Source organism: Columba livia, chromosome 13 (genome assembly GCF_036013475.1).
Source record: "Columba livia isolate bColLiv1 breed racing homer chromosome 13, bColLiv1.pat.W.v2, whole genome shotgun sequence".
Taxonomy (NCBI): Eukaryota; Metazoa; Chordata; class Aves; order Columbiformes; family Columbidae; genus Columba; species Columba livia.
The window spans coordinates 13,761,357-13,783,697 of NC_088614.1; the positions used below are offsets into that span (position 1 = coordinate 13,761,357).

General features: G+C 41.3%; 2 protein-coding genes and 1 long non-coding RNA gene across 10 annotated transcripts in view; 2 read left to right on the top strand and 1 right to left on the bottom strand.

Moving 5' to 3' along the window:
• The window catches only part of LOC102098201 (uncharacterized protein F13E9.13, mitochondrial), a 53,054-nt gene extending 43,754 nt beyond the window's left edge, over nt 1-9,300 (bottom strand). For 5 of the 6 annotated variants that reach the window (XM_065029260.1, XM_065029261.1, XM_065029259.1 and 2 more), the window contains exons 1-4: nt 9,181-9,300; nt 8,962-9,037; nt 7,773-7,855; nt 680-860 (exon numbers count right to left, since the gene is read on the bottom strand). In XM_065029260.1, the coding sequence (XP_064885332.1) occupies nt 680-860; nt 7,773-7,855; nt 8,962-9,034 (337 nt within the window). In that variant the 5' untranslated portion in view covers nt 9,035-9,037; nt 9,181-9,300. The remainder of the gene's footprint in view (nt 1-679; nt 861-7,772; nt 7,856-8,961; nt 9,038-9,180) is intronic. The other variant, XR_010465977.1, reaches the window with a different exon arrangement.
• On the top strand, nt 4,540-6,811 carry LOC110355887 (uncharacterized). The gene is made up of 4 exons (XR_002408867.2): nt 4,540-4,628; nt 4,829-4,879; nt 5,937-6,049; nt 6,510-6,811. It is a non-coding gene; the product is annotated as an uncharacterized LOC110355887 (long non-coding RNA).
• Nucleotides 8,993-21,802, top strand: CCNE1 (cyclin E1). 3 transcript variants are annotated; one of them, XM_065029253.1, is made up of 11 exons: nt 8,998-9,659; nt 10,004-10,094; nt 10,345-10,413; nt 16,677-16,819; nt 16,900-17,035; nt 17,853-17,999; nt 18,431-18,526; nt 18,901-19,035; nt 19,125-19,236; nt 19,322-19,479; nt 20,297-21,802. In XM_065029253.1, exons 1-11 carry the CDS (start codon nt 9,106-9,108, stop codon nt 20,417-20,419), a joined length of 1,764 nt encoding a protein of 587 aa, XP_064885325.1. In that variant the 5' UTR covers nt 8,998-9,105; the 3' UTR covers nt 20,420-21,802. The 3 variants fall into 3 exon arrangements, with proteins under 3 accessions (XP_064885326.1, XP_064885325.1, XP_005514473.2); XM_005514416.3 differs by having other exon boundaries at nt 9,520-9,899; XM_065029254.1 differs by lacking the exon at nt 19,322-19,479 and having other exon boundaries at nt 8,993-9,659.
• Nucleotides 21,803-22,341: the final 539 nt, after the last annotated feature.

Consider the following 22,341-nt stretch of genomic DNA (forward strand, 5'->3'; position numbering starts at 1 on the left):
ACAAGCCTTCCATATTAAACCAGCATCCATCTTTAAATCATGGAATGTTACACATGAAAAACTAACATTGCTTCAGCAAGCAGTAGGAGTAGAAAGGTTAGCAAGTCTAGGATTCATGCAATAAAGACACATTAATTTATATTTAATTCCCCCAAATGCAATTTAATTTTAAGTAGTTTGGCTAGCTGTACACTCAATTTTTTGTTATTATATAAAAAGCTTCATTCCATCCATTCATTAAAAAAGGCAATGAAAACTTAGTTTTAACAGATAACAGTAGTAGCAACAACATATAATTAGATGCTGAAACAGGATGCTAAACCACAGTGGGTTAAATTGATCCTCAAATATAATTTAACTGAAGTAAATAGAGTTACACCAAAGGTGGCTTTTAGACATGAGAAGCTTTAAACTAATCATTATATTTAGACAGGTTTCACCTAGAAAGCTGCAGAAGCAGCCTTGGGATTTTCAGCTGCCTCTAACTGAAGCAGTGCACGAGTATCATCTATTATAATCAAGCAGGCATCTTTCTCAAAATCTAATTTCTGCTTTTTCAAGGTACAGTGAGCTTTTCATGTCTCATTTTTCATGGTATCTATGTTAGTACAATGCACAATTTGCAGAGAGTAAATGCCACAGCAAACAACAGCAGTAACTGATGAGTCATTTCTATTACCTGCGGCAAGCGCAACCGCCATCGCCTGTTGATTCGCAGCACACAGGACCTGGACGCCCAGCGCCAGGCGGGGACACGTTTGTCTCACCGCAGCGCTAAGAATCGTCATCGCTGCTGTTACTTCAGGCCCAGGACACAGCGTGTAAGGAACATCATGCATGTTTTCTACTATCAAGCCATCCTGTGGAGATTATTATAAAGAAATATGATTAAACATGGAAAAAAGGAACTTAGCAAAGATGGCTAGTTTAACATTACGCTGTTTTGTATTAAAACACACACAAGTTTAAAGGTTTTTCTTCAAAGGAAGGATTATCTACAGTAAGTTGTGTTGATGCACTTATAGAAGTGCTTTCATCAACAGCATGGTATCTGCTGGGAAATCACGAAGATAAATAAATGTGATTTTAATTATACACGCATCAGCCAGGTTCCCTTTGATCCATCCTAAAATGTGAACTACAGGTGAATGAGTTAAATCTTATACCTCATTAAAAATAGTGTAGAGTCAATCTTCAATTATCGAAGTGGAACACAGCATATTGAGTGTGTTTGGATAACAGAGAATTTAGAGATAATCAAGGCAATTTTCAATTCAATTCATGTCAGAAACTAAGTGTTATTTTGGATAAAGGAATTTTTTTGTTTGACTATTATTTAGCCTATTTGCAGTGTGCCTAATACCATAGTATTAACTATTGATATTTCTCCCATTCTGAATTCAGAATTACTTGAAGGCAGATGTTGCTATTTATTATCTACTATACCTCTCACTCCACACAGACATACTCTTAGCAAACAGTGGACTGATGATAAAATATTGTGCTAATACAATGTATGCAATTTATTGAAAAACCTTTGTGCATTATCCCATACCTTGTACTTTTCCAATCATTGTATAGTATATGCCAAAAAGTTTGCAATAAGTGCAAATCATATATAATTTTGTCAAGGAAACATGAAACATATCTCAAGCCTGATGTTTTGCATTTGCAGTGAGAATGTTCAAAACAGCTAAAAATTTCTCATCTGCTTCAATCTAAAAATACAAAAAAGTTTAACAGATGTATTAATTGTATCTCTAAAAAATTAATTCTGTTCTCTGGAGTTTAATTACACATCTAAATCCTTTAAAATGAGGGGTTTACATTTCAAAGATATTCTAACTGAACCAGAATGGAAAGAAAAACATTTGGGAAAAAGAAATACCACTAGAGATGAAACAAGGAAGTTTGGTTAATAATAACAGAGAGAATCAGGAAGGGGGACGAAAAAACAAAAAGTGTTTCCTTTTTTAAAAACTTACATATGTAACGCTGCTTTAAATTTGTTGCAATGTAAAAGCCCTTTTAGCAGTAAAAGATAAGACAGTGTATAAAATGCAGTCAGCATTTAATGGCTGAATTACAGGCTAAGCCCCAGACATCATAAATGAACGCCTAACATGGAGAACAGAGGAAACTGAGAATGGAAATAATCCGGTGGAGCAACAGTCAGTCCAAGCACAACCCACATACATTCAGTGCACCAGGGTACAGCTGCACTAACCAAATGACTGACAGCAGAGTATTTAAATACACAAAATACATGCTACCTTAAAAATGACACAACTTATTAATGGAAAAAGTGATCTAATATAAGCACTAGACCTATGCACTAATTGGTGCCATTCATCAGCATATTTAATTACAAAATTCCTGTCCGAGAAAACCTCAACTAGGCAAAGGAAAACTAGATATGATACCTAACCAAAACATCTGCGCTTAATTTTGTTTCTATGTCCAATTCAATGTATAATTTAACATCCACACTTTCTCTACTTGTGATGGGAGTTATGGATTTGCCATATGACAAATATGACAACCAGTCTTCAGAAAAAAACAGAGCATTTTCAGAAAGGAAGAAAGTCACAAACTTTTAGTCTATTTCTCTGGAATGAGGTTGTGACTATTCCAACAAAACCGAACTGACCAAATGGTCATCTACCTCAGGCACAACTACTGAATCTTTCATGGTACCAACAGAAAGTGAAATCCCTTGGACTTTTGTCCTCTGTACACATATTAGATCAATCTACACAAAACTGCAAACTTGGTCAGTAGCAGTACGTAGCAAAAGGATTAATGCAGGACTATAATATTTTAACAAAACAAACCAAACTCAAACACAACAAACCCTCAAAACCAGGTCATTTCTTGAGGGCAAAAACCTAGAAGACTTTGGTCTTTGGCTCAAGAATGCTCTACTTGGCAGAACTCACCAAAAACTGAACATCTGAGAAACTCCAAGCTTACCATAAGGGCAAGGAGCTGGGATCTGCAAACCAGAAGCCCCAGGCTTTCAGCAGCCAAAAAATCAACCTCAATAGGACACACAGGAAAAAAGATGTCAGGGAATGGGAATGGGGCTTCAGATGCTCAGCTCCTGACCAGCCATGGAAAGAGCCAAAAAAGCAGAACAGGCTGGCAGAAGTCCACAGGTATTCTGCAGTGAAACTGAGCTTCCTTTGAATTGCTACTACTTTGATAGCTCAGGATTTGTATAAAGCAAATTATTCCATTAGATACGTTAATGAATTAATTCATTTAAAAATTAATTTTAAACACTAGCCATACTACTGTGCATTAAAAGTACCTGATTGAATTCTAGTTCAAAATGCAGGCATATGGGAAGATTCCAACATTTCTCTCTCCCTTAAACTTACTATATTCACTTTTCAGCAGTTTTTGCTTCCTAGGGCCTCAAGGTCCCCAGTTACAGCGAACATTTTTGGTATCACTTTAATAATGCGTTATTCTTTTGGTACCATCTGATAGACTATGTTCTTTTGCATATTATGTTTTGTTTAATTAAAGAAGAACAACATATGTTCTGCAATACAGAGAACTGAATTACAGATGCATCAACTCAAAGCTTTCCTTCATATTTTATATAAAAATATAACACCACAGATTTCTATGTTTACTGAATTGATATGTATATAAAACAGACTTCAGTGCTATCAGACAGCTAAATCAAATGGTGGAAAGAAAACAGTCATGCTAAATTAAAGTTCTTGAAACTTAAGCTTATGATTTAGAGGTCTATGGGAATAGCTACTATACAGAAATTTTTTTTTGATAGTACAAGATACACTCCAACAAAAACCTTTTGTGCTCCTTTTCCATTGAATATTAAGATAACCTAAGTGTTGCTTATATATAATAGCCTTGTTATAAGTAATTCTCAAACAATATATTTCCTTTTTACTTTAAATGACTTCTGAAGTACTATGTATGTGCAAAGTGCCTCTTGTATCACAGTCAGCTACTGGAAAATAGGTCATTTAAATAGCTCTCTGATTATATAGAAAAATAATTTCCTTAGCTTTATTCCACTTATAAGAATGACCTCTCAAAACACTTCAGTTGCACGCACACATAATATCCCAGCAGGAAAGCCTCAAAAATAGTCACAACACTAGAAACCACAACAGGCATAACAACCATACAAGTTTTAACTCAGCATCTAACTTCTCTAACTTTTTCCCCCAGGATAACTTTAAGCCCAGTGTTTCCCCTAAGAGAAAGACTTTACCTGCAGACACATACATACTAACACAAGGCTTTGCAAGCTTAAAACAACTATTCATTCCTACAGGAAGAAAGGAAGCTTTAAGGAGGCTTTTGCACCATATGCATTATTATACAGGTTCAGGTGTGCTCTAAGATGATTACAACCTTTCCCACCCCACAGCCATGTGCCCCTTACACAGGAAACCAGGTGCCTTTGCAGAGCATTTATTTGCAGTGCCCAGGCACAGCTGCCTTGCAATTCCTTTAAAAACTCCACCTCCAGAGCAAGAGATTACAGCCTTAATAGATAAGTAGATATCTTATGTTCTCCTGCATATACCATGGGACACAGTTGTGGGGAGGTTTGTCTGCTATTTTACTCCACTGTAATATAGGTAAGATTTGAAATGTTAACCTTTGTGATCCAAGTAATAACCACCTACATGTTTCTGTGCAGAAATACTAGTTATTAAACTCCAAGTAATTTGAATTCCAACTATTATTGTAGATATAATAGACTCAAATATCTTCATTTTCTAAAGGCATCTATATGTTTGTATGTATGTAAAATATGTACTAGCAACTCTCCTTCCAGGTACAGAAACAAAAGAAGAGTCAGGAGGATCAGAATAACAAATTTTGTGTGGTAAGGAGCATCATAATATTTGCAACTCAATGTAGTATTATAATTTTGGGATATTTTCTTAAATAAAGTAGCCTTACTTATGTAACTCTGTCTTTAACATCAGCTACACAAGTAGCTACAGCTAGATAACAGTAACTAGTAGTGAAGTGATCTATATCAACAAAATTAGAGGGAACCTGGACTTTACTTTCTGGCTGCAAAGTAAGCATTACCCAGGTTGAACAGAATGAATACAAGCCTATTTGAATATATATTTTGCATTTTTCTTAAACAGATACAAACTGGAGGGATCATAATACCTCATAGCTTGCTGCTTATAAAATCTTGTCTGGAGAATTTCATTGTTTAGCAACACACAAGTACAAAGCACAATACATTTTGAGCACAGATGGCTTCCTAACTGAGCACTCACTTATTTTCATTACTGTGTTCTAATATCACAAATCTTTCATGTTTATTATGTTAAGCTGCTAACGTGCCAGACAAGTCACCTTTTTCTGAATATACCAGGATTTAAAGTGCAATGCATATTGAATGAGCAAGATCATATACTTTAATGTTAACACCGATTCAAGCAACTTGAGACAATATGTAAACATGTAGCAGCAGCAAGATAGTTACATATCTTCAAGGCTGTTGAAGGTAGCACTTGGAACCTCTGTCAGAAGAAACACCTGTGGAAAAAATCTTTACATTTCTAGCTCTTCTTCCACAAGAAAAACAGACAGCTTAACAGTTCGCTTGGAGTACTAAGGGGAAAACCCAAATATATTCCCATTACAGAAGCAGGATAGTGAGTTCAGAAGAGTGGTGATCTCTGTGCAAAAGCCAGGAAGCTCCTGAAGTATCAATCACGAAAACTTGCGTTTCTCATAAAGTACCAGGGAAAACAAAGCAAGTGAATTGCAAAAACTATGAGGCAACCATACTGGTATTTATGGAAGCTCTCCCGATTATCTCTGACTTGTTTGTCACATTGCTGTAACACTACTGTGTACAGGCCTTTAGAATGAAGATTGGTGTGGAATGTATACTGATGTTCTTGTGACTTCTACAGGAAATAGACTAAGTGTAACTTTGGGCCTTGAATTTCTCCAAAACGTGTAAAGAAATGACTGCACTCCCCTCATCTGATTTAAAAATACATTCAAGTTCAGAGACAGCAATGAGGTAGGAGAGAAGGTAAACCAGTTTGACCTGGAATAGAACTTACTACAACTGTTAAAAAGACAAAGTATAAAACCCAAATTAAAATTGTTTGTTAGTAATGATTCTAAAGTTTGTCTTAAAACTGTTAAAGCTTTGTGCATGTGAGCAGTGAAATGCACTGTTTCTGTACCCTCCCTCAACTTTAGAGGTACTTGGTGTTTTCTCCTAGATGCTAAAAGCTTCAATGTGTAGTTACATAAGGGAAATGGGTAAACAAGCACTGGGATGTGGGGCAATGGCTTTAAGAGTTACCACTTGTGTAACCACTTCCTCTAACACAGGAAGACAGAGACTAGTCCTTGCCACTCTTCTGATGTAGATCAAATCACATTATACCTCATGTTGATACTGTAACTGTAAGGAAAAAATATACATTCACAGTATAGAACACAGAGCTATTACACACCTGTTCTTTCAACAGGCATGCAAAGGAAGAAAACTTACCCATTCTGTACAACCTGCCGTTATCCTAACTGGGTGGACATCTTACATGTGTTCATTTGGGTCACAGGCACTGAAGCCTGCCTATGTGAATATCATTCTTCAGCATGGCTGTTCATCGTTCCAACAGTTCTGTTCTCTGGATTCTTTCCTAATTTAGCTTTACTAGCACTCTGCTCATAACCTACTTTTTGTAGCTTGTCTTGCATTTTAACCTTGATGTTCTATAATTTGGACTAAGCTCTTATATTTTTTATTCAGCCTGTAAAGTATCATTCTAACTTATGCCATTTAAAAGATTTCAACTGGCTTGTTATTAAAGTTTTACAGAAAACAACAGCTCAGAAGAGTGGCAACTTGTTCATTTAAGACATTTTCAAACCTCAGACACTAGGACACCACCTTACCATGCCAGAGAAGTACATAATACTGTAAGCCGGTCAAAGAAAAAGCACATCAACACCTGAGGACAAGGTGCAATGAAATGTTTAAAACATATCTGACCTTTCAAAAGGACATACACTCTGTTAAAATCTACTGACCTATGAAGATTACTACACTACTTTAGGTTGAACAGCAATTCAGTACCTGCCTCCTCTTGCCTCTGGCTGAGACTGACCTTTTGGGCATTCTATTCTAGATGCACAAAGCAGGCGTGCTTGCTGCCAGGGGGCTCAGAGAGAAGGGTTGAAGAGCATAAAAAGGGCCAAAGTTGTTTTATTTTTTTTAGTCCCTGAATAATCTGTGCTGCTTTGTTACAGACACAAATGTGGGACAATTCTGCAGCCCACAAGTGACTGAGGTTCATATGCAGTGCCTCAGCTGTGTGCATGGCATTCCTCTGTGACTTCATGAAACCAGAGCACTGTACAGAGCTAAAAATATACAGCCAGATATCTAGAATGCCAGCAACCATCCGTGTTGCGGTCAACTTTCCTTTTTTCTTACCCTTAAATTGACCTAATTATTAGAAATTGATGGTGATCCAACTTAAGCAACTTGAACAGCACAATTTGCCCCTACACTTTTTCCTTTGTTTTGGGCACATGTGATGCATATTTTAGGTCTTGTAATCTAGAAGGCCTAATCATTATGCTGAAATAAAAGATGAGGAGTTAAACATCCTCCTAAACAGTGTGTTTTAAGATGCTTTTGATGAGTTATAGACTCAATTTAAAATATTTGCTATACAGAAGTAGCTTCGTGTAAATGCTGCCATAGGAAGAAGGAAACCAAAACTTACAACTCCAGCATCCCTGTAAGCTTCTGCCTCTTGACAAGCTTGGTCAATGATCTGGGTCAATGGAAGAGAACTCCTTGGTGTCCCTGCAAGAATAACACTGCTTACCCCAGGACACACACAAACCAAAACTGCGTACAGTAACAGCTTTCAGGCAGGACAGCTATAGAGATTGGCACACTGAAATAGGGAGAAACAGGGTAAACTTACAGCAGCCGTTTAGCATCGTGCCATTGTGGCATCTCGTTCCTTAGCTGAACTTGACAGACCTGTTGTAACCATTCAGCTCGTAAATCTAATTCACAAACTTAAGGAATATCTGCTACCATCTCTTATTGCACCAAGTCTGCTTGTTATTCTTGTACATATTATAGCTTGTCCTGCATTACTGATGTTCCACACAATGCAACCTACAGCAAGACCAACCTCTAGGTCTGCAGAATACTTATGCTAAACACCAGTCAATTTAAAATTAGTTAAAGCTATCTTAAACCCTAACCTTCAAGATTAATTGTATCTGGTCTTAAGTATAAGTACTTCACAGCAGAAATTAGCACACATGGGTTTTGGTGGAGTTCAAGGAGTTTCCCTTAAGATCAGCTCCAAAGTCTTTCCTGACACTTGGGCTCCTAAAGCCAGGAGTCTGAAATGGGGACTGTGAAGAGCCTCTGACAACTGTGTTTGATGATTTGATTTAACAGCGTGGGGAAAGCTGCCCATTGTGCCTGGAGGCTGCTTCTGGGGCACGATGAGCTCTGGACACCAACCCATCACCGGGAAGGTCACCGGCTGTAATCAGCTCTGCTACCCTGAGCCGTGGGAAGGGCGGACGAGGAGGTCAGGGTGGAACAGACCCTGCCTGTGGTCTGAGCTTCCCACTGCCCCTCAGGGCCTGTGAGAGCTCTGTCCGACACCCACCCTGGCCCAGTGCCTATTCGTGTATTTTCCTCACCTGAGACACAGCAGTGAAGAGCTCACTAAAACAGAACCCTTGCTTCCTCAGCCCAGCTCCCAACACAAAGCGTCTCCTGCCTCCTTTGCCCGTAGAGAGAGGAGGCGCCCGAACCTGCGGCACTTCGTGCAGGGCGGAGGGAGGGGCAGGGCACGGGCTGCGGGGAAGCGGCCTTTGCTCCGCAGCCGGGCTCCCGGTGCCGGCCCCGGGGGCTGCCCGTGCTCGGCAGGCGCCGCTTACCTGGCAGCGCTCCCACGTGCACCACCCCGACCACCGCCGCCTTCAGGCGCCCGAAGAGTGCGGGCAGCCGCATGTCCTGCGGGAGAGAGGAGCAGAGGGAGGGGACCACGGCCGGTCAGCGGGGCGGGCAGGCCCCGGACAGCCATGGCGGCGGCCCGTTCGCGTTCCCTCTGGCGGGCAAGGCAGGGCAGGGCGGCCCGGCCTCTCCTGTCCGCTCACCTCAGCTCACCCCGCCGGGATCCACCTGCGGCGGCCGCGCGCGCCACTGCCGCTGCCGCTTCCGCGTCTGCTCCGCGGGCCCCGCCCCCAGTCCCGCCCCGGCCCGGCCCCGCCCGCCGGCCCCGGCGCGGGATCCCGCGCCCCGCGGCGCCCCGCGCGGCTCCCCCGGGCCCGCCGCGCCCCGCCGCGCGCCCCGCCGCGCCCCCCGCAGACCCCGCCCCGGCCGCGCGCCGGCCTCCGGCGCTGCGCGCGGGGCCACGTGTGCGGGCGGGCGGGGAGGCGGCCTCGCGCCGCCCGTTTAAATGTCCCGCGCGGCGCGGGCCGCGCTGTGCGCAGGGACGGGAGCGGCCGCGGTGTGAGGCAGGAGGCGCCCAGCGGAGCCCGCCCGCCCGCGCTCCCGCCCTGCCCCCGCGCCTCGCCGCCGCCAGACGGGCACCCAGCGCCTTCGCCCGGGAAGGTCCGGGCCTGCCGGCGCGGCGGTGAGTGAGCGAGTGTGCGGGCACGAGGCGGCGGGCGCCCCTGCCGCCTCCTGGGGTGTCTGGCTGCGGGGTGAGGGGAGCCGGCGGGGCCGGTCCGGGGCTGCGGCCGCCCTTTCTGCGCTGTGCGCCCGCGCCTCTGCGGCCCTTTGTGGGGGCTGGGGCCCGGGCCTGCTCGGCCGCTCCCGCACGGCGTTCCGCTCGCCCCGACCCGGCCCAGGCGGGCACCATGCGCCGGGAGAGGTGAGTCTGCCGGCCGCGCTCTGCGCGGGGCCCTGTAGGCCGAGGTCTGTCACACACCCCTGGGGGGGCTTCCGCGGCTCCTTCAGCCTCTTCTCTCTTGGCAGCGACTGCGCGGAGGAGAAGGCTCCCGCCAAGGGGGACGGGTGTGCGGAGGGCGCCATGCGAGCCCGCAAGAGGAAAGCCGATGTGGCCACGGTGAGTGCGGGCCCGGCCAGGCGGCCCAGCCTGGTGCTCGCAGGCCAGCGCCTGCCCCGCCGCTGGGCTTGGCCTCCGGGCCCTCGTCTCCTTTTGTTGGGTGGCTGGGGCCCATGTGGTGCTCTGGGTGTTGAGTGGGCCCTGGGCTGCTGCGGGCCTGTGATCCTGATGGGCTGGGCGGGTGTCACAGTGACCAATGGTCGCTTGTCCCATGCTTTGTACCCCTGAAATTATGTGTTGCTCTTTGTAGTTCTTACAGGATCCGGATGAAGAGATTGCCCAAATGGAGATGACTAGAAAAAAGCAGTATGAAAACCAGGTAACTCATTTGGCTTTAGATCATACTCTTGTAATCGTACTCAATCCTCTTGTTATTTTGCAGTACCTTATTATTACAAACATGGTGCAACACAGATACCTCCAGCTATATAGCAATGGGCAAGGTGGACTATCAACCCTGGCTGCTGAAGTGTTCAAAACACTTCAGTTTACACATGTTGCTTTGGAGCCTGTGCAAGAGATGAGGCCTGATCTGGTCTAAAACGTTATGTTAATGCTTTAATATAGTCAGCCGTCCTAGGATTGCAAGGGTGAACTTTACAAAAGCTTTAATGTGCATTTAGACCTACATGGAGGGACTCTGCATTGAATTCTCTAGAGGGCTGCAAGCATATAGTCATGAGCTTACGTGCTCTACCTTGCAAGCCAAAGTATGAGACACTTAAGCATCCAAACAGAATTGTCTCTTGAGGTGATTCTCTTTGCAGTCATGTTTCCACTTGTGTGTCACCTGGGAGAGAGGAAAGATCCCCCTTCTACTGTCAGCTCTAGTCCCATTGGCAAAGGTCATTATCAGAAACAGAAACTGAGAGGTTCCTGATTACAACTTTGAAGTTTATACCAGATGCTAATGGGGACATAAAATAAGCTTCATTTATCTGCAGAACAAAAGGATAAGTCACTTACCTGTCAAAATCAGACCTGCGGTGGAGGTTAGTAGTGACCATTGCTGGTTTTGTCAGCAAGACATTTAGAATTATCTGAGTGACAAAGTCAAAACTAGCCCTAGTAGTGTGCTCTAGTTCCCTTAGTGCCCCTTCTATATTCTTCAAAACAGCGATGCTATTGATATCTCTATTGGATGCTATATCACTGTGTGGTAATAAAAATACTATGCTTTTGTACATAGCAATGCCCACGCTAAACAGAGTCGCCTGTTTTTTGAAATAGGTTTATTCTCATCCTTTTATTTCTGCACGCACACGCTTGGGCAGTCGCTGTCACTGGGACTTCAGCCTCTTAATGCACATGCAGGGTGATACTTAAGCTGCAAAAGTCACAACTGGGGAGTACAGACCGCGCTCATTTTGTACGCAAGGCTGTGCATAATGTGGCACATCTAACCAGAAGTGGCAGCTGGAAGTTCTAAGACTAAAGTGCTACCATAACAGATGGGCATCATTGTTTGGAATGGCCTCTGCTTGTTGCAACTGTGTATACCAGTTATCAGTCAACATATTAAGCAGGGCTCAAATGGTGAGCATTTAATGAGGGGATCTCTCCTTCCCTTCTGTCTTTCTTTTGTGCAGTATATTAAACTAATTTCTCACTTCTGACAAGGAAGAGCTGCCCGTCCTTCACCACAGCTCTCTCCTTTACCAAAAGATTCGTTCTGTTTGAGCTGAGCAAGGGCTTCTTGTGTGTGTTTATTGCATAATAGTAAGGTGTTGTTAAAAAACTCTCAATGGGCACTCAATTGTACCTTCTTCCAGAAAGGCAGTGGAAAGAAACTTGAAATAAATTTTGCATACATTGACCTTCCACTTCGAAAATAGATAGTCTTCCAATTTTATGTTCTTCTTTGTGTTCCTGGTCTGGTGGCCCTTCAATGTTACTTCAGGAATGATAGGTAAATTAAAATTTAAATAATTTAGGGAGTAGGCATCCAAAATATTTACTTGGGAGTTTTTCAAGTTAAGTTTAGCATACTGTTGGGATTTGGCTCTTTGATTCTGTAAACCATAAATAAAATGGGTACCTGTGTATCCGTTGCTACATAGAGAAGGTTTTTTGTTGTGACAAAGTAGCCAGATTGTTACAGATCTGTTTAAAAAAGCTAACATTTGGCTGCACAGCAGCAGCTCTTCAGTCTATGGTGTGACACAAGCTATTCTCTGATATAAATTGCCATGGGCCACTAATGAGAATATGTTTACGATTCCAGCAGCAGTATAGCAGGCTTGTATGATAGCCAGTGCGGTAGTTATTCTGTTGAGGCACAGCAATTCTAAAATGCAAGTAGCTATAAATCCAATGCAGCCTATACCACATGACTTCTACATTAAATAAATTGTTTACTGACGCTAGTTTATACACAAGGCAAAATATCGTAGTCACATCCCACTTTACGGCATCTTCATAGTCAATTCATTAGTTTGCTTCTGCTGAACATAAGGCCTGAGTTCTTAATTAGGATGCCGTTACCCTTTATGTGATGAAAGGGTGGCTATATCATCAGGTTTGTGACAGCAGAATATTGCATAAATTCTGTGTTTGAATTTAGAGAACTGGCACTACTGTAATTCTGCTAGCAATTCTCATATTAATTCTGGCCACTTTCTGTGGATGGATACACTTCCAAGGCTCTGTGTAAAACAAAATTCATCTAACTAGATTAGAGTCTTCTATGCAATTGTGACACAAATACATGGCCACCTCCATCTAGAGTGGAGAATTGAAAGTTCGCTTCTTTAGATGAAACTAATTAACATTTTCAGATGAAAATAAGATGGAGTAAACTATCAGGAAATAGTTTTGATCAATTTCTCACTAGACATTTTTCCAGAATCTGGACTTACTGTTGTCAAAATTTTCCACTTAACTGGTTTGAAAATATCCTCAAAAAAGTTTCTTTAGTCTAGGTTATTTTTGGAGGATCCAGGTTGAAATCTTGACTTGGCCTTTGTCTGGGGGAGGACAATATTCAGTCTCTTTAGAAAATTTAAAGTAGTAAAAGCTCCTGTGCTATTTGGAAAGAGTTGCATCAGCTTAATAATGTGAGTTGTTCTCTCTCATATATTAATTCTGGAATCTCTTTCTGATGGCAAAACCCACTAAGCTTCAAACTAATGCATTGTGTCAGTGAAAAATGGCTAGAATTATAGTCTTACTATTTCTGACTGGCAAACTAAGGCTGGAGTCTATTAGTTGATATCAATATTTCTCTTCTACAAGGTGCTGCTTTTTAGGGTGAGACAAAGAGTCCTGTCCCCTTCCTCTTCCTGTGTCTTTGATTTCAATACTGAAAATCCTCTGACCTTGCTGTTTGAATGCAGTTCTGGGTCACCGTCTTCCTCTGCGTTCCTGCTGCCCTCCTTGTCCTCAGTCTGTGGAAGTTTGTTCTGGTGGCTCCCAGCTCACGTGGAGATGCATGAGTGTCTCAGCAGCTTGCGTTTTAGTGGTGGCTGCTTCACCAAAGGCTCTGCCTGGCCTGTCACCAGTAGCCCCAATGGTTGCTACCTGCTCCGTTTTGTGTCTGGCTTGTATGCCTGAAGGATTTCCAAAAGATCTGTTTAAATGAGCGTTAGAGATATTGGTGAATGATGACATGCTGCTGAAAATGGAGGTGTGGGAATGTTTGAGCTTTAAAAATAACCCACCTCTGAAATCCTGGCTTTTCGTTCTTTGGAGCTGTGTGGGCTTGTCTGCTCTGATGGACTTCTTTGGTCACCTCCCTTCTGCCCTTCTCGGTGCTCCTCCTCCTGTCTTCAGTTCAGTTTCTCCAATCTTTATCTTGTTCTCAGGTCTGAGATACAGATCTGTATCTCTGGTCAGTTGTTCCTGTATCTGGAATGTTACTGCAGTTATCACCAAGCTTTCTTGCTAGGTTCCATATAGATTTGAAGAGTCAGTTTTCCCCACTGATTTTTGGCTTGCATCGTGCTTCAGCTCCTGTTTGCCTCAGAAGTAAACCCAGGACTGTAGGATTTCCTTCATTAGGCTGCACAGATTCTCTATAACATCTCCTGCTTTTTGTCAGCTCACTGCTTTATGGTTGGCTCTGTCCAAGCCCAAAGGAAGTTCTTCATGGTTTCCTCACACCTTCCCCACCTTAAACTGTTTCTTTTTCAGTGGTTGCTCCTGTTTCCTTACAGTTAGGGTGTGATGTTGTGCAGTTTCTTGATACTATTTCTTAGTTTTGGTTGAATGTCTCGCTGAATCTGCTTGAAAGACTTGAGTCTGATTAATACGCTCATTCCCTCAACTAAAATATGTGGTCTTCCCTCACCTACACTTATTCAGACTCCTGTCTCCCTTCCAAATAGCTTCTTTCTTTTGAGGGCCCTGCGCATTTGTTTCCTTCTCGTCTGAAGCTCAGCTAGATTCTTTTGCTCTTGCTTGCATCTTTTCCTCAGTCATCTTGGTGAGTGACATTATCTAGTCAAAAACTTTTTTGCTGCTTCTCAAAACACCCAAGAGGCTCTCGACCCTTGATTTATATTTCCTTATAGAAGATCAGGGGTGGCAAAATCTCTTAAATCAATTGTCGTTGCTGCTGCGTAGTATGTGAGGTACCTGCCTTGGTTGAGAGCTCTGTGGAGCAGCTCCCTTGTCCTTCAGAAGCTGGTGGTGTAGTAAGCACCTTTAAATATATGTTATATAATTTACTGCTTTTCTGTTGGTTTGCTGATTAACTGATAAGACAGCACTTCTCTGAAGGCTGTTGGCAGCTGGGCTTGCCGTGCAGTTTGGAGGACAAAGTGTAACTGAAGTCTAGTTTTGAGGGAGGACAAAAATTAACTTAAAACAATGCTGATGTGATACTTTCCAGACTTTCAGTTTGTCAGGAGACTGTAATTTTTAAGATAAAAATGCTATTCCTTCTTTTTGCATTCCCCCACTCAGATTAAATTGTGGCATGGCTTGGTATGTAGCTATGCTAGGTTTCAATGTAAAGCTTGAAGAAAAAAAACTGCCCATCTGTGTGTCAGTAACTCAAAGCACAAAGCAGTCTTAGCTGCGGGTGAACTGTGAAACGTGGTTTCTGTTTCATCAAGTTGGTGGTTTCTGTTTCTGAAGCCGGTGCTAGGAGGTAGCCATTTTGGTGGAAAGCGATGTCATTTATAGCAAGGACAGGGCAAAAATCAGGTGTGAAGCTTCCTGGCAAGAAGCAAAGTTTCATGTAAAGCATTTTAATTGCTAGCACTTGATGATTCTTCAGATTTTTTTTTTCCCCCCACCCTCTTAAGAACCATAAGGGAGTTCTTGTCCCTTTAGTGGTGCAGAACAGATCAGTTTGCAGCAAAATGGTAGACTTCACTGTTAAGCAGAAATGGCAGATTTTAATTTGCTTAGGCATGGTGACTTGGGGCTGGTTCTGTATTCTACCAGAAAACAAAACAAGTAGTATTTTCCTGGGGAGTGTGTGGAGTGTACACCAAGATGTTGTTTAACAGAGTTAGGCAGGAGAAAAGTAAACTTAAGTTCTGGTCCAAACAAAAGCAAAAGAATATGATGGGTGAAGAGTTGGATGTCTGATGTTTGCATACCTTGGCAAAATTCTTTATATGAAATGGTCAACTTGATACTTTAGTGGACATTGCTTAATATGTACTTGCTTTATTCTGAAAACAATTGGATCGTAACTGCGTTGTTTTTTCATCTTAGCTCTGCTAGATGAAAGAGTAAGAAAGAATTTCTGTGGACTACTGTTTTTCTCTGTTCATTGTTAAGCTTGCTTTGCATGGAACCATGACTTCAGGTGTTCCATCTACATGTTCCTTACCAGAAATCCTAACCTTGTATTTGAGTTTTGAAGTTCCTTCTGCTTATTCTTTACCTGAAGGCACACATATTTTGCTAAAAACAAAGTGCAACATGACAGTAGGAGACTCTGACTTGGATATTCTTCCATGAAACAGTTGTGGTCCTTCAAAACGAGAACAGGGTAGCAACATCCCTCTGCCCAGCACTGGTGAGGCCACACCTGGAGTATTGTGTCCAGTTCTGGGTTCCCCAGTGCAAGAGAGACTAGAACATACTGGAAGGAGTCCTGCAGAAGTCCAGTAAAATGAAGCATTTCTCCCGTAAGAAAAGGCTGAGGGAACTGGGACTGTTTAGCCTGGAGAAGAGTTAGGGAGATCGTATCAATTGTGTATAACTACCTGAAATAAGGGATACAAAGAAGATGGAGCCAGGCTTTTTTTCAGTGGTCCCCAGTGATGGGACAAGAGGAGATGGACACAAACTGAAGCACAGGAGGTTCCCTCTGAAAATGAGGAAACACTTTTTTTAGTGTGAGGGTGACCAAGCACTGGCACATGTTGCCCAGTGAGGTTGTGGAGCCTCCATCTCTAGAGATACTCAAAAGCCATGTGTCCATGCTCCTGGGCGACTGGTGCTAGGTAGCCCTGCTTTAGCAGAGGGGTTAAACAAAATGACCTACAGAGGTCCCTTTCTGTCTCTAACTCTGTGATTCTGTAGTTTTTTGTCATAATTTCTTCCTAATGACATGTATTTTATTTACAGCTAAAATGATTATTTGAAAAGACATAGTGCAAAATCTTGTGTTTCATTTAACAGCCATCCTGGAATAACGTTCACAAAAATGCCCATATGCTGCTTCCTACTCCAGATAAAGATGATGATCCAGTTGGTGTTGATTACTCTCCCTTTATACATCTGAGTGTTGTTCAAACTAGAGCTTCACCATTACCAGTTCTAGGGTAAGTGAGCTGTTTTTCTGCTGCTTGTCTGCCTGAATTTTGTCTTATAATTCAAGACTAAACATAGTGTTCTGTCTTAGCTGGGCAAACAGAGATGACGTATGGAAAAACATGATGAAAAAAGAAGAGACGTATGTGAGGGATAAACTTTATATGCAAAGGCACCCTCTCCTGCAACCTAAGATGAGAACAATCCTTCTAGACTGGCTAATGGAGGTAAGCTTTCCCCTGCTTGTGAGTATTTCAAGTGTGCTTTTCTTGGTGTATTAATAACTTAATGTATTTATTACAGTTATCTTTGGATAACCCATTGGCACCAGACACTTGTCCTCGTCTTAAAGTTTGTCAAGAATGGCATCAAACTTCAAAAAAATATATATATGTAATGGCTGAGGTGATGTTGTGCAAACTGACAATGTAACCTGTTATTCATATAGATTGCGAGTGGATAATAAATTTATTCTTAAAGCTCCATGATGTAAGATTTTAGGGTCACACTGCAGAAAAAAGCTGCACAAATGATTATGAAAGTCACTGTAAGAAGGAAGGTGTGGCGGCTTAGAGATCGGATGTATCTCACAACCCGTCTAGCCATTATTGGCATGCAGAATGTGCTACAGTTCTTCTCTCTGTATGTGAGTCTTTTTTGCTGTTTGGATGACTTGGTGACATGGTCTCTGTTCTTAATTTTAAAGTATTTGTGAGAGTTTTCTCTTTTGAGGTGTTGTAATGGTGCATCTTCACAAAAATGAGGAACCGATGTTCTGGCATTGTTAGAATGTGTGCTTGCGTTTCCTAAACGGCTTTGCTCTCTGATCTCTTTTTTTGGTAGATACTGTCGTGGCTGTCACCTTGTGTCAGAGGAAACTGTTCAACTTGTACTCTTAGTTAACATGTTACTTCACAATAGCAGTGAAGCAAAAAGCCAATATGAATTTCATGTCTAGCTCTTTTTCTTGGTAATACATCTGTAGCATCTATTTTTGACTCTATAACTGTTCTTGACCTTTTATAATCTCTAATGTCTCTCCAGGTTTGTGAAGTCTACAAGCTTCATAGAGAAACTTTTTATTTAGCACAAGATTTCTTTGATCGGTTCATGGCAACACAACAGAATGTTGTAAAAACACTATTGCAGCTTATTGGTATCTCTTCTTTATTCATAGCAGCAAAGCTTGAGGTAAGTATCTCCAGCTTTACTTGAACATAAAAATGTGAATGGACAGACAGCACACTTATTGTACACTGGATTAATTTTAAGTTATTACTGTTTGTCTTTTAAGAGGGCTATTCTTCAATCTGTTCTTCACCAGCAAGGGATAAAAGGCCTTTTCTTTAGGATGTATAAAAAACACCTTGATGTCAATTATGATGCCATCTTAGTGGTGCTATAGTAAGACGTAAGGTGTGTTGTACTGATCCATCAGAAGTGAAAGGTGAAGGCTATGAGCAGGAAATTTGAACAAGAAATCTGGATATTAAAGGCAGAGGAGAATACCATGAGTTAGGGTGGGGCGGTTGGTTCTTTTTTATTTTATTTTTTATTTTATAGCACATGTAACTAGTTACAACCTATTCCACAAATTAAATACTTGATCTCCTGTCTTTCAGGAAATTTATCCACCGAAGCTGCACCAATTTGCCTATGTTACAGATGGAGCTTGTACGGAAGATGAAATCCTCAGTATGGAATTGATCATTATGAAGGTAATATTTCAAAGTGGAATTAGTTCTACTTCAGTTTTTAAAAATGCATAGCATGATCAGACTGAAAGCAGAGAGCCTCAGTTAATCTTATGTTCTGCTAAGAGGCACAATTTCTCTTTCTAATAAGAAAACAGTGTTCTCTAGGTAACAAGTGATTTAAAGCACCCACCAGTGTGTGTGTGTGTGTTAACAAAATGAATTTTTCCCCCACCCTATCAGCAGGAAGAGGTACAGGAGAGGATTAGATTTGTGTGTTTCAAAGATGTCCTGACCAACTGGAGTTGCAGTTTCTAGTCTGGAGTAAATAGAGTTTAATGGTTTAAGTTAGGAACTCTTTACTAACACTGAAGTCTTGTGCATGTCTACTCTTTCAGGCTCTTAATTGGAACTTAAATCCACTGACAGTTGTATCATGGCTAAACATTTACATGCAAGTTGCATATTTAAATGAGCTTTATGAGGTATTGCTGCCACAATATCCACAGCAAATATTTGTACAAATAGCAGAGGTAAGGCTGAATTCTTCCTTCAAATGCTATTTCACCTGGGAGAAAAAGTGTTCTTGTGATAAACTTACTAAACATCTGTTGCTTTGTAGCTCTTGGATCTCTGTGTGCTGGATATTGGCTGCTTGGAATATACATATGGAGTACTTGCAGCTTCTGCTTTGTATCACTTCTCCTCATCCGAGTTGATACAGAAAGTTTCAGGTATTGGCATTTATAAACGAAGTCTAATGTGTTTAGAAATGTTGAGTCTACATTCAGGCAGATAAGCATATGTCTTGTCATCCAGGTTATGAATGGTGGGAGATAGAGGAGTGTGTAAAGTGGATGGTTCCGTTTGCGATGGCTATAAGGGAAGTAGGAAGCTCCAAACTTAAACACTTTAGAGGTATAGCTCCTGAAGACTTGCACAATATACAGACGCACGTAAACTGCTTGGATTTGCTGGTATGTATGTGGGTAATTATGACTAAAATCTGTCTGTAAAATCCCATAAGTCTTGTTTCTTCTTTGGTTGGAACATACAGTAAACCTAAGTGAAACATTATCAGATTGAGATGGTATTCAGGTGATAAAGGCATAATGTTGTACTCCCGTTCCAGAGTTCTTGGGACAGAGACTTGTCTTGGGACTGGCTTGTTGAGGATTTAGTTTAAAAAGGTGATTGTGATTTAAGCCTCTTATCTCAAATGGCAAACCATTACACATTTCTACTCTTTAGGTTACTTCAAATACCATATGTTAGACCTTTGTAGGAAATACAGGTGATGCAACCTTGTCTGATGAAAAAGAGGAAATACAGACTGATCTTGTGGGACTGTTACATGACAGTGGTGGTTGACAAAAAGTTGAGCAACAGTGGTTTTTAGGATAAGAAACTCACAGAGGATCAAAATGTTGTCCAGCAAATTGGAGTTCATGTAAGCTGTGGTGTGTGGGGTTTTTTGTTTTGTTTAATTTAGGTTATTTAACTGCAGAAGAGGTTAAAGCTCTTCTTGTTCAGTTGCTTCTGAATTTTGCTTTCTTGAAAGTACAAGCACCATAATGCTGATCATCAGATTCCAAAAGTTAATACTGTAATACTGATCTCTTGGGGTTCATACTCACTATTGTGTAACATGTGATTTATCAGTTACTGTTAGGGGTCCTAGATGAAAAGATACATTTCCAGATCAGCAATCTATCAGGTTATAGAGCACTCAGTTATATTGATGTGTTGCATAGATTTATCAAAGTGTAAATATTTCTTTTCTTGTGCTTTCAGGACAAAGCTCAAGCAAAACAAGCCATATTGGCTGAGCAAAATAGGACTTCACCTTTCCCCACTGGTGTCCTTACACCACCACAGAGCAGTAAGAAACAGTGTTCTGGACCGAAGCCAATATGACTTTAGAAACTGTTGACAGACAGTTTTGCTGAAGTGCCTGTTCTGCTGGTTCTAACTCCTGCTCCATTATGGAAATGCTGCCAGTGAAGTTCATAAGCTTTTATGGAATCTGAAAAGGAAATCTTTTTTTCATGACAGAAGAATTTTTCTATTTGAAATATTTTATTGAACATTAAAATATTTTAAGTAAATGGATCGAGTACACCAGCCACTTAAAAGAACACCGAAGAGTGCTCCAAATGCTGCTATGGAGGGTGATGCTTGATGTGACCAACTGTTCAGAAAAAGGGCTTGAAGTTTAGATTAGTTGCTGTGTCTGCTTGTCCTTTGGATAATCTGCAGTCATACTGTCCCCTGTTGACAAATGTGCAAAAAGTGCTGTGGAAGACAACATTTCAAAGCCTCTTTTTTCAAATGGTTGGCTTACAACTTGATGCCTTTTCAAAAACTCTTTACTGTAAATGCTGCTATGTCTCTGTGTATCCATTTTTAATAAAAATGCTGTCTAAGACAGCCGGTTTTATGTATATTCCTATTTTTCTTTTAATTATGATCAGCTAAGGTTTTTCAGACTATGACCACTAGTAGTGTGGGAGTTGGGGATCAATAATGTAGTAACTGTTGTTTTATTTATTTACCACTACTGGCTTATCAATTAAAACTTCCTTTTTGGATACCAAGATAAAGTTGTCATGTTGGGCTACTTGGATTTCCCTTAGCCAGATGCAGGTGGCTGGGGAGGGGATAAGAAACATGACAAGTATCTGGGGAATCCTTCCACAACTCACTGCCTGATGATATTGTGAAATTCTTGAATCAAATTGTCTGGATTGTTACGCTGAATGGCATGAAGTGATCGGTGGGAAAAGCTTACCTTTGCTTGAAACTAATCATTTAAACTTTAGGAGTTTGGCATGTCTTTGACAAGTAATTGTCCTCTGTGCAGAACTCAGTTCTGGAATGGTGTGTGCCTTTTTGCAGGAAGAGTTGTCCTTGACCTTTGGGGAGTCTGAGAAGTCACAGTAAGATGCTTTATGGGAAGTGATGGTTCTGGAGAAAAGAGGAATAGCAAAATAAATGTAAAAACTGTTGCTTGTTTTTTTCATCATGTTCACTTTGAAAGACTGTTCAACAACACTGAAAACTTTTGTGAGACGATCAGGATTCATCACGTTCTCCTGTAGATAACTTATATGCTACAACACTTATATTTCAGGAAGCTCCTACTCTGCTGTTGGTTAATTTTTCTAAACATTAGTTCCCAGCAAGGCTGCTTTTTATTTTTAAGTTATTCTCCTTTTTACTCTTCCCTGACCCAGTATTCTGATGAATGTTAAAGCTTTAATGTAATAAAAATGCCTATGGTAACTAATGGTAAGCAAATTTTTTTGTGCTGCTGGCTTTTATTTTCTATTTGCAAATGAATGGCTTTAAGTTCAGTGCTAACAAAACAAGTGTAAATGTTAGCTGAACAAGCTTGGTGCCAGTTCAGAGAGGTTTTAATTTCTCAGAAAACTGGAATGTTATATTTGCTTATTATTGAAGGAGTTTGTAACGCTGAAGGAATTGCTAAGACACACTTTGATTATTTGTTCTTAAATTTAGAACACTAAATGGGGGGCGGGAGGTCGGACAATAACCCTCTAGGCTTAATTCTGAAATCACCAGCCAAGCTTTGGTACTAGTCCTTTTAGCACTTCTCAGTGCTTAGTATGTGTTAAATCTCTTTCTAAAAAAATGTTTGAAATAATAAAATTGTAATTAGCCTTTTATAAAGAAAATGTAACCCCCATTACATTCGTTCAAGAAATGATCTGTAATAGCATTAATCTGATGAACTCTCTCAGTTTAAGCTAAATATGTGGTTTTGGTTGATACCTAGGAGTGAATGCAGGTATTCTCTGCATTGTCTGGGCTGTGTG

What these genes read in the sequence shown, in the direction of transcription:
- CCNE1 (XM_065029253.1), top strand. Translation starts at nt 9,106, where the DNA reads ATGGCGGCGGCCCGTTCGCGTTCCCTCTGGCGGGCAAGGCAGGGCAGG. An exon ending in TCACCATTACCAGTTCTAGG is followed by an intron (nt 16,820 to 16,899) that starts GTAAGTGAGCTG and finishes GTTCTGTCTTAG; the next exon opens with CTGGGCAAACAGAGATGACG. An exon ending in TAAACTGCTTGGATTTGCTG is followed by an intron (nt 19,480 to 20,296) that starts GTATGTATGTGG and finishes TTGTGCTTTCAG; the next exon opens with GACAAAGCTCAAGCAAAACA.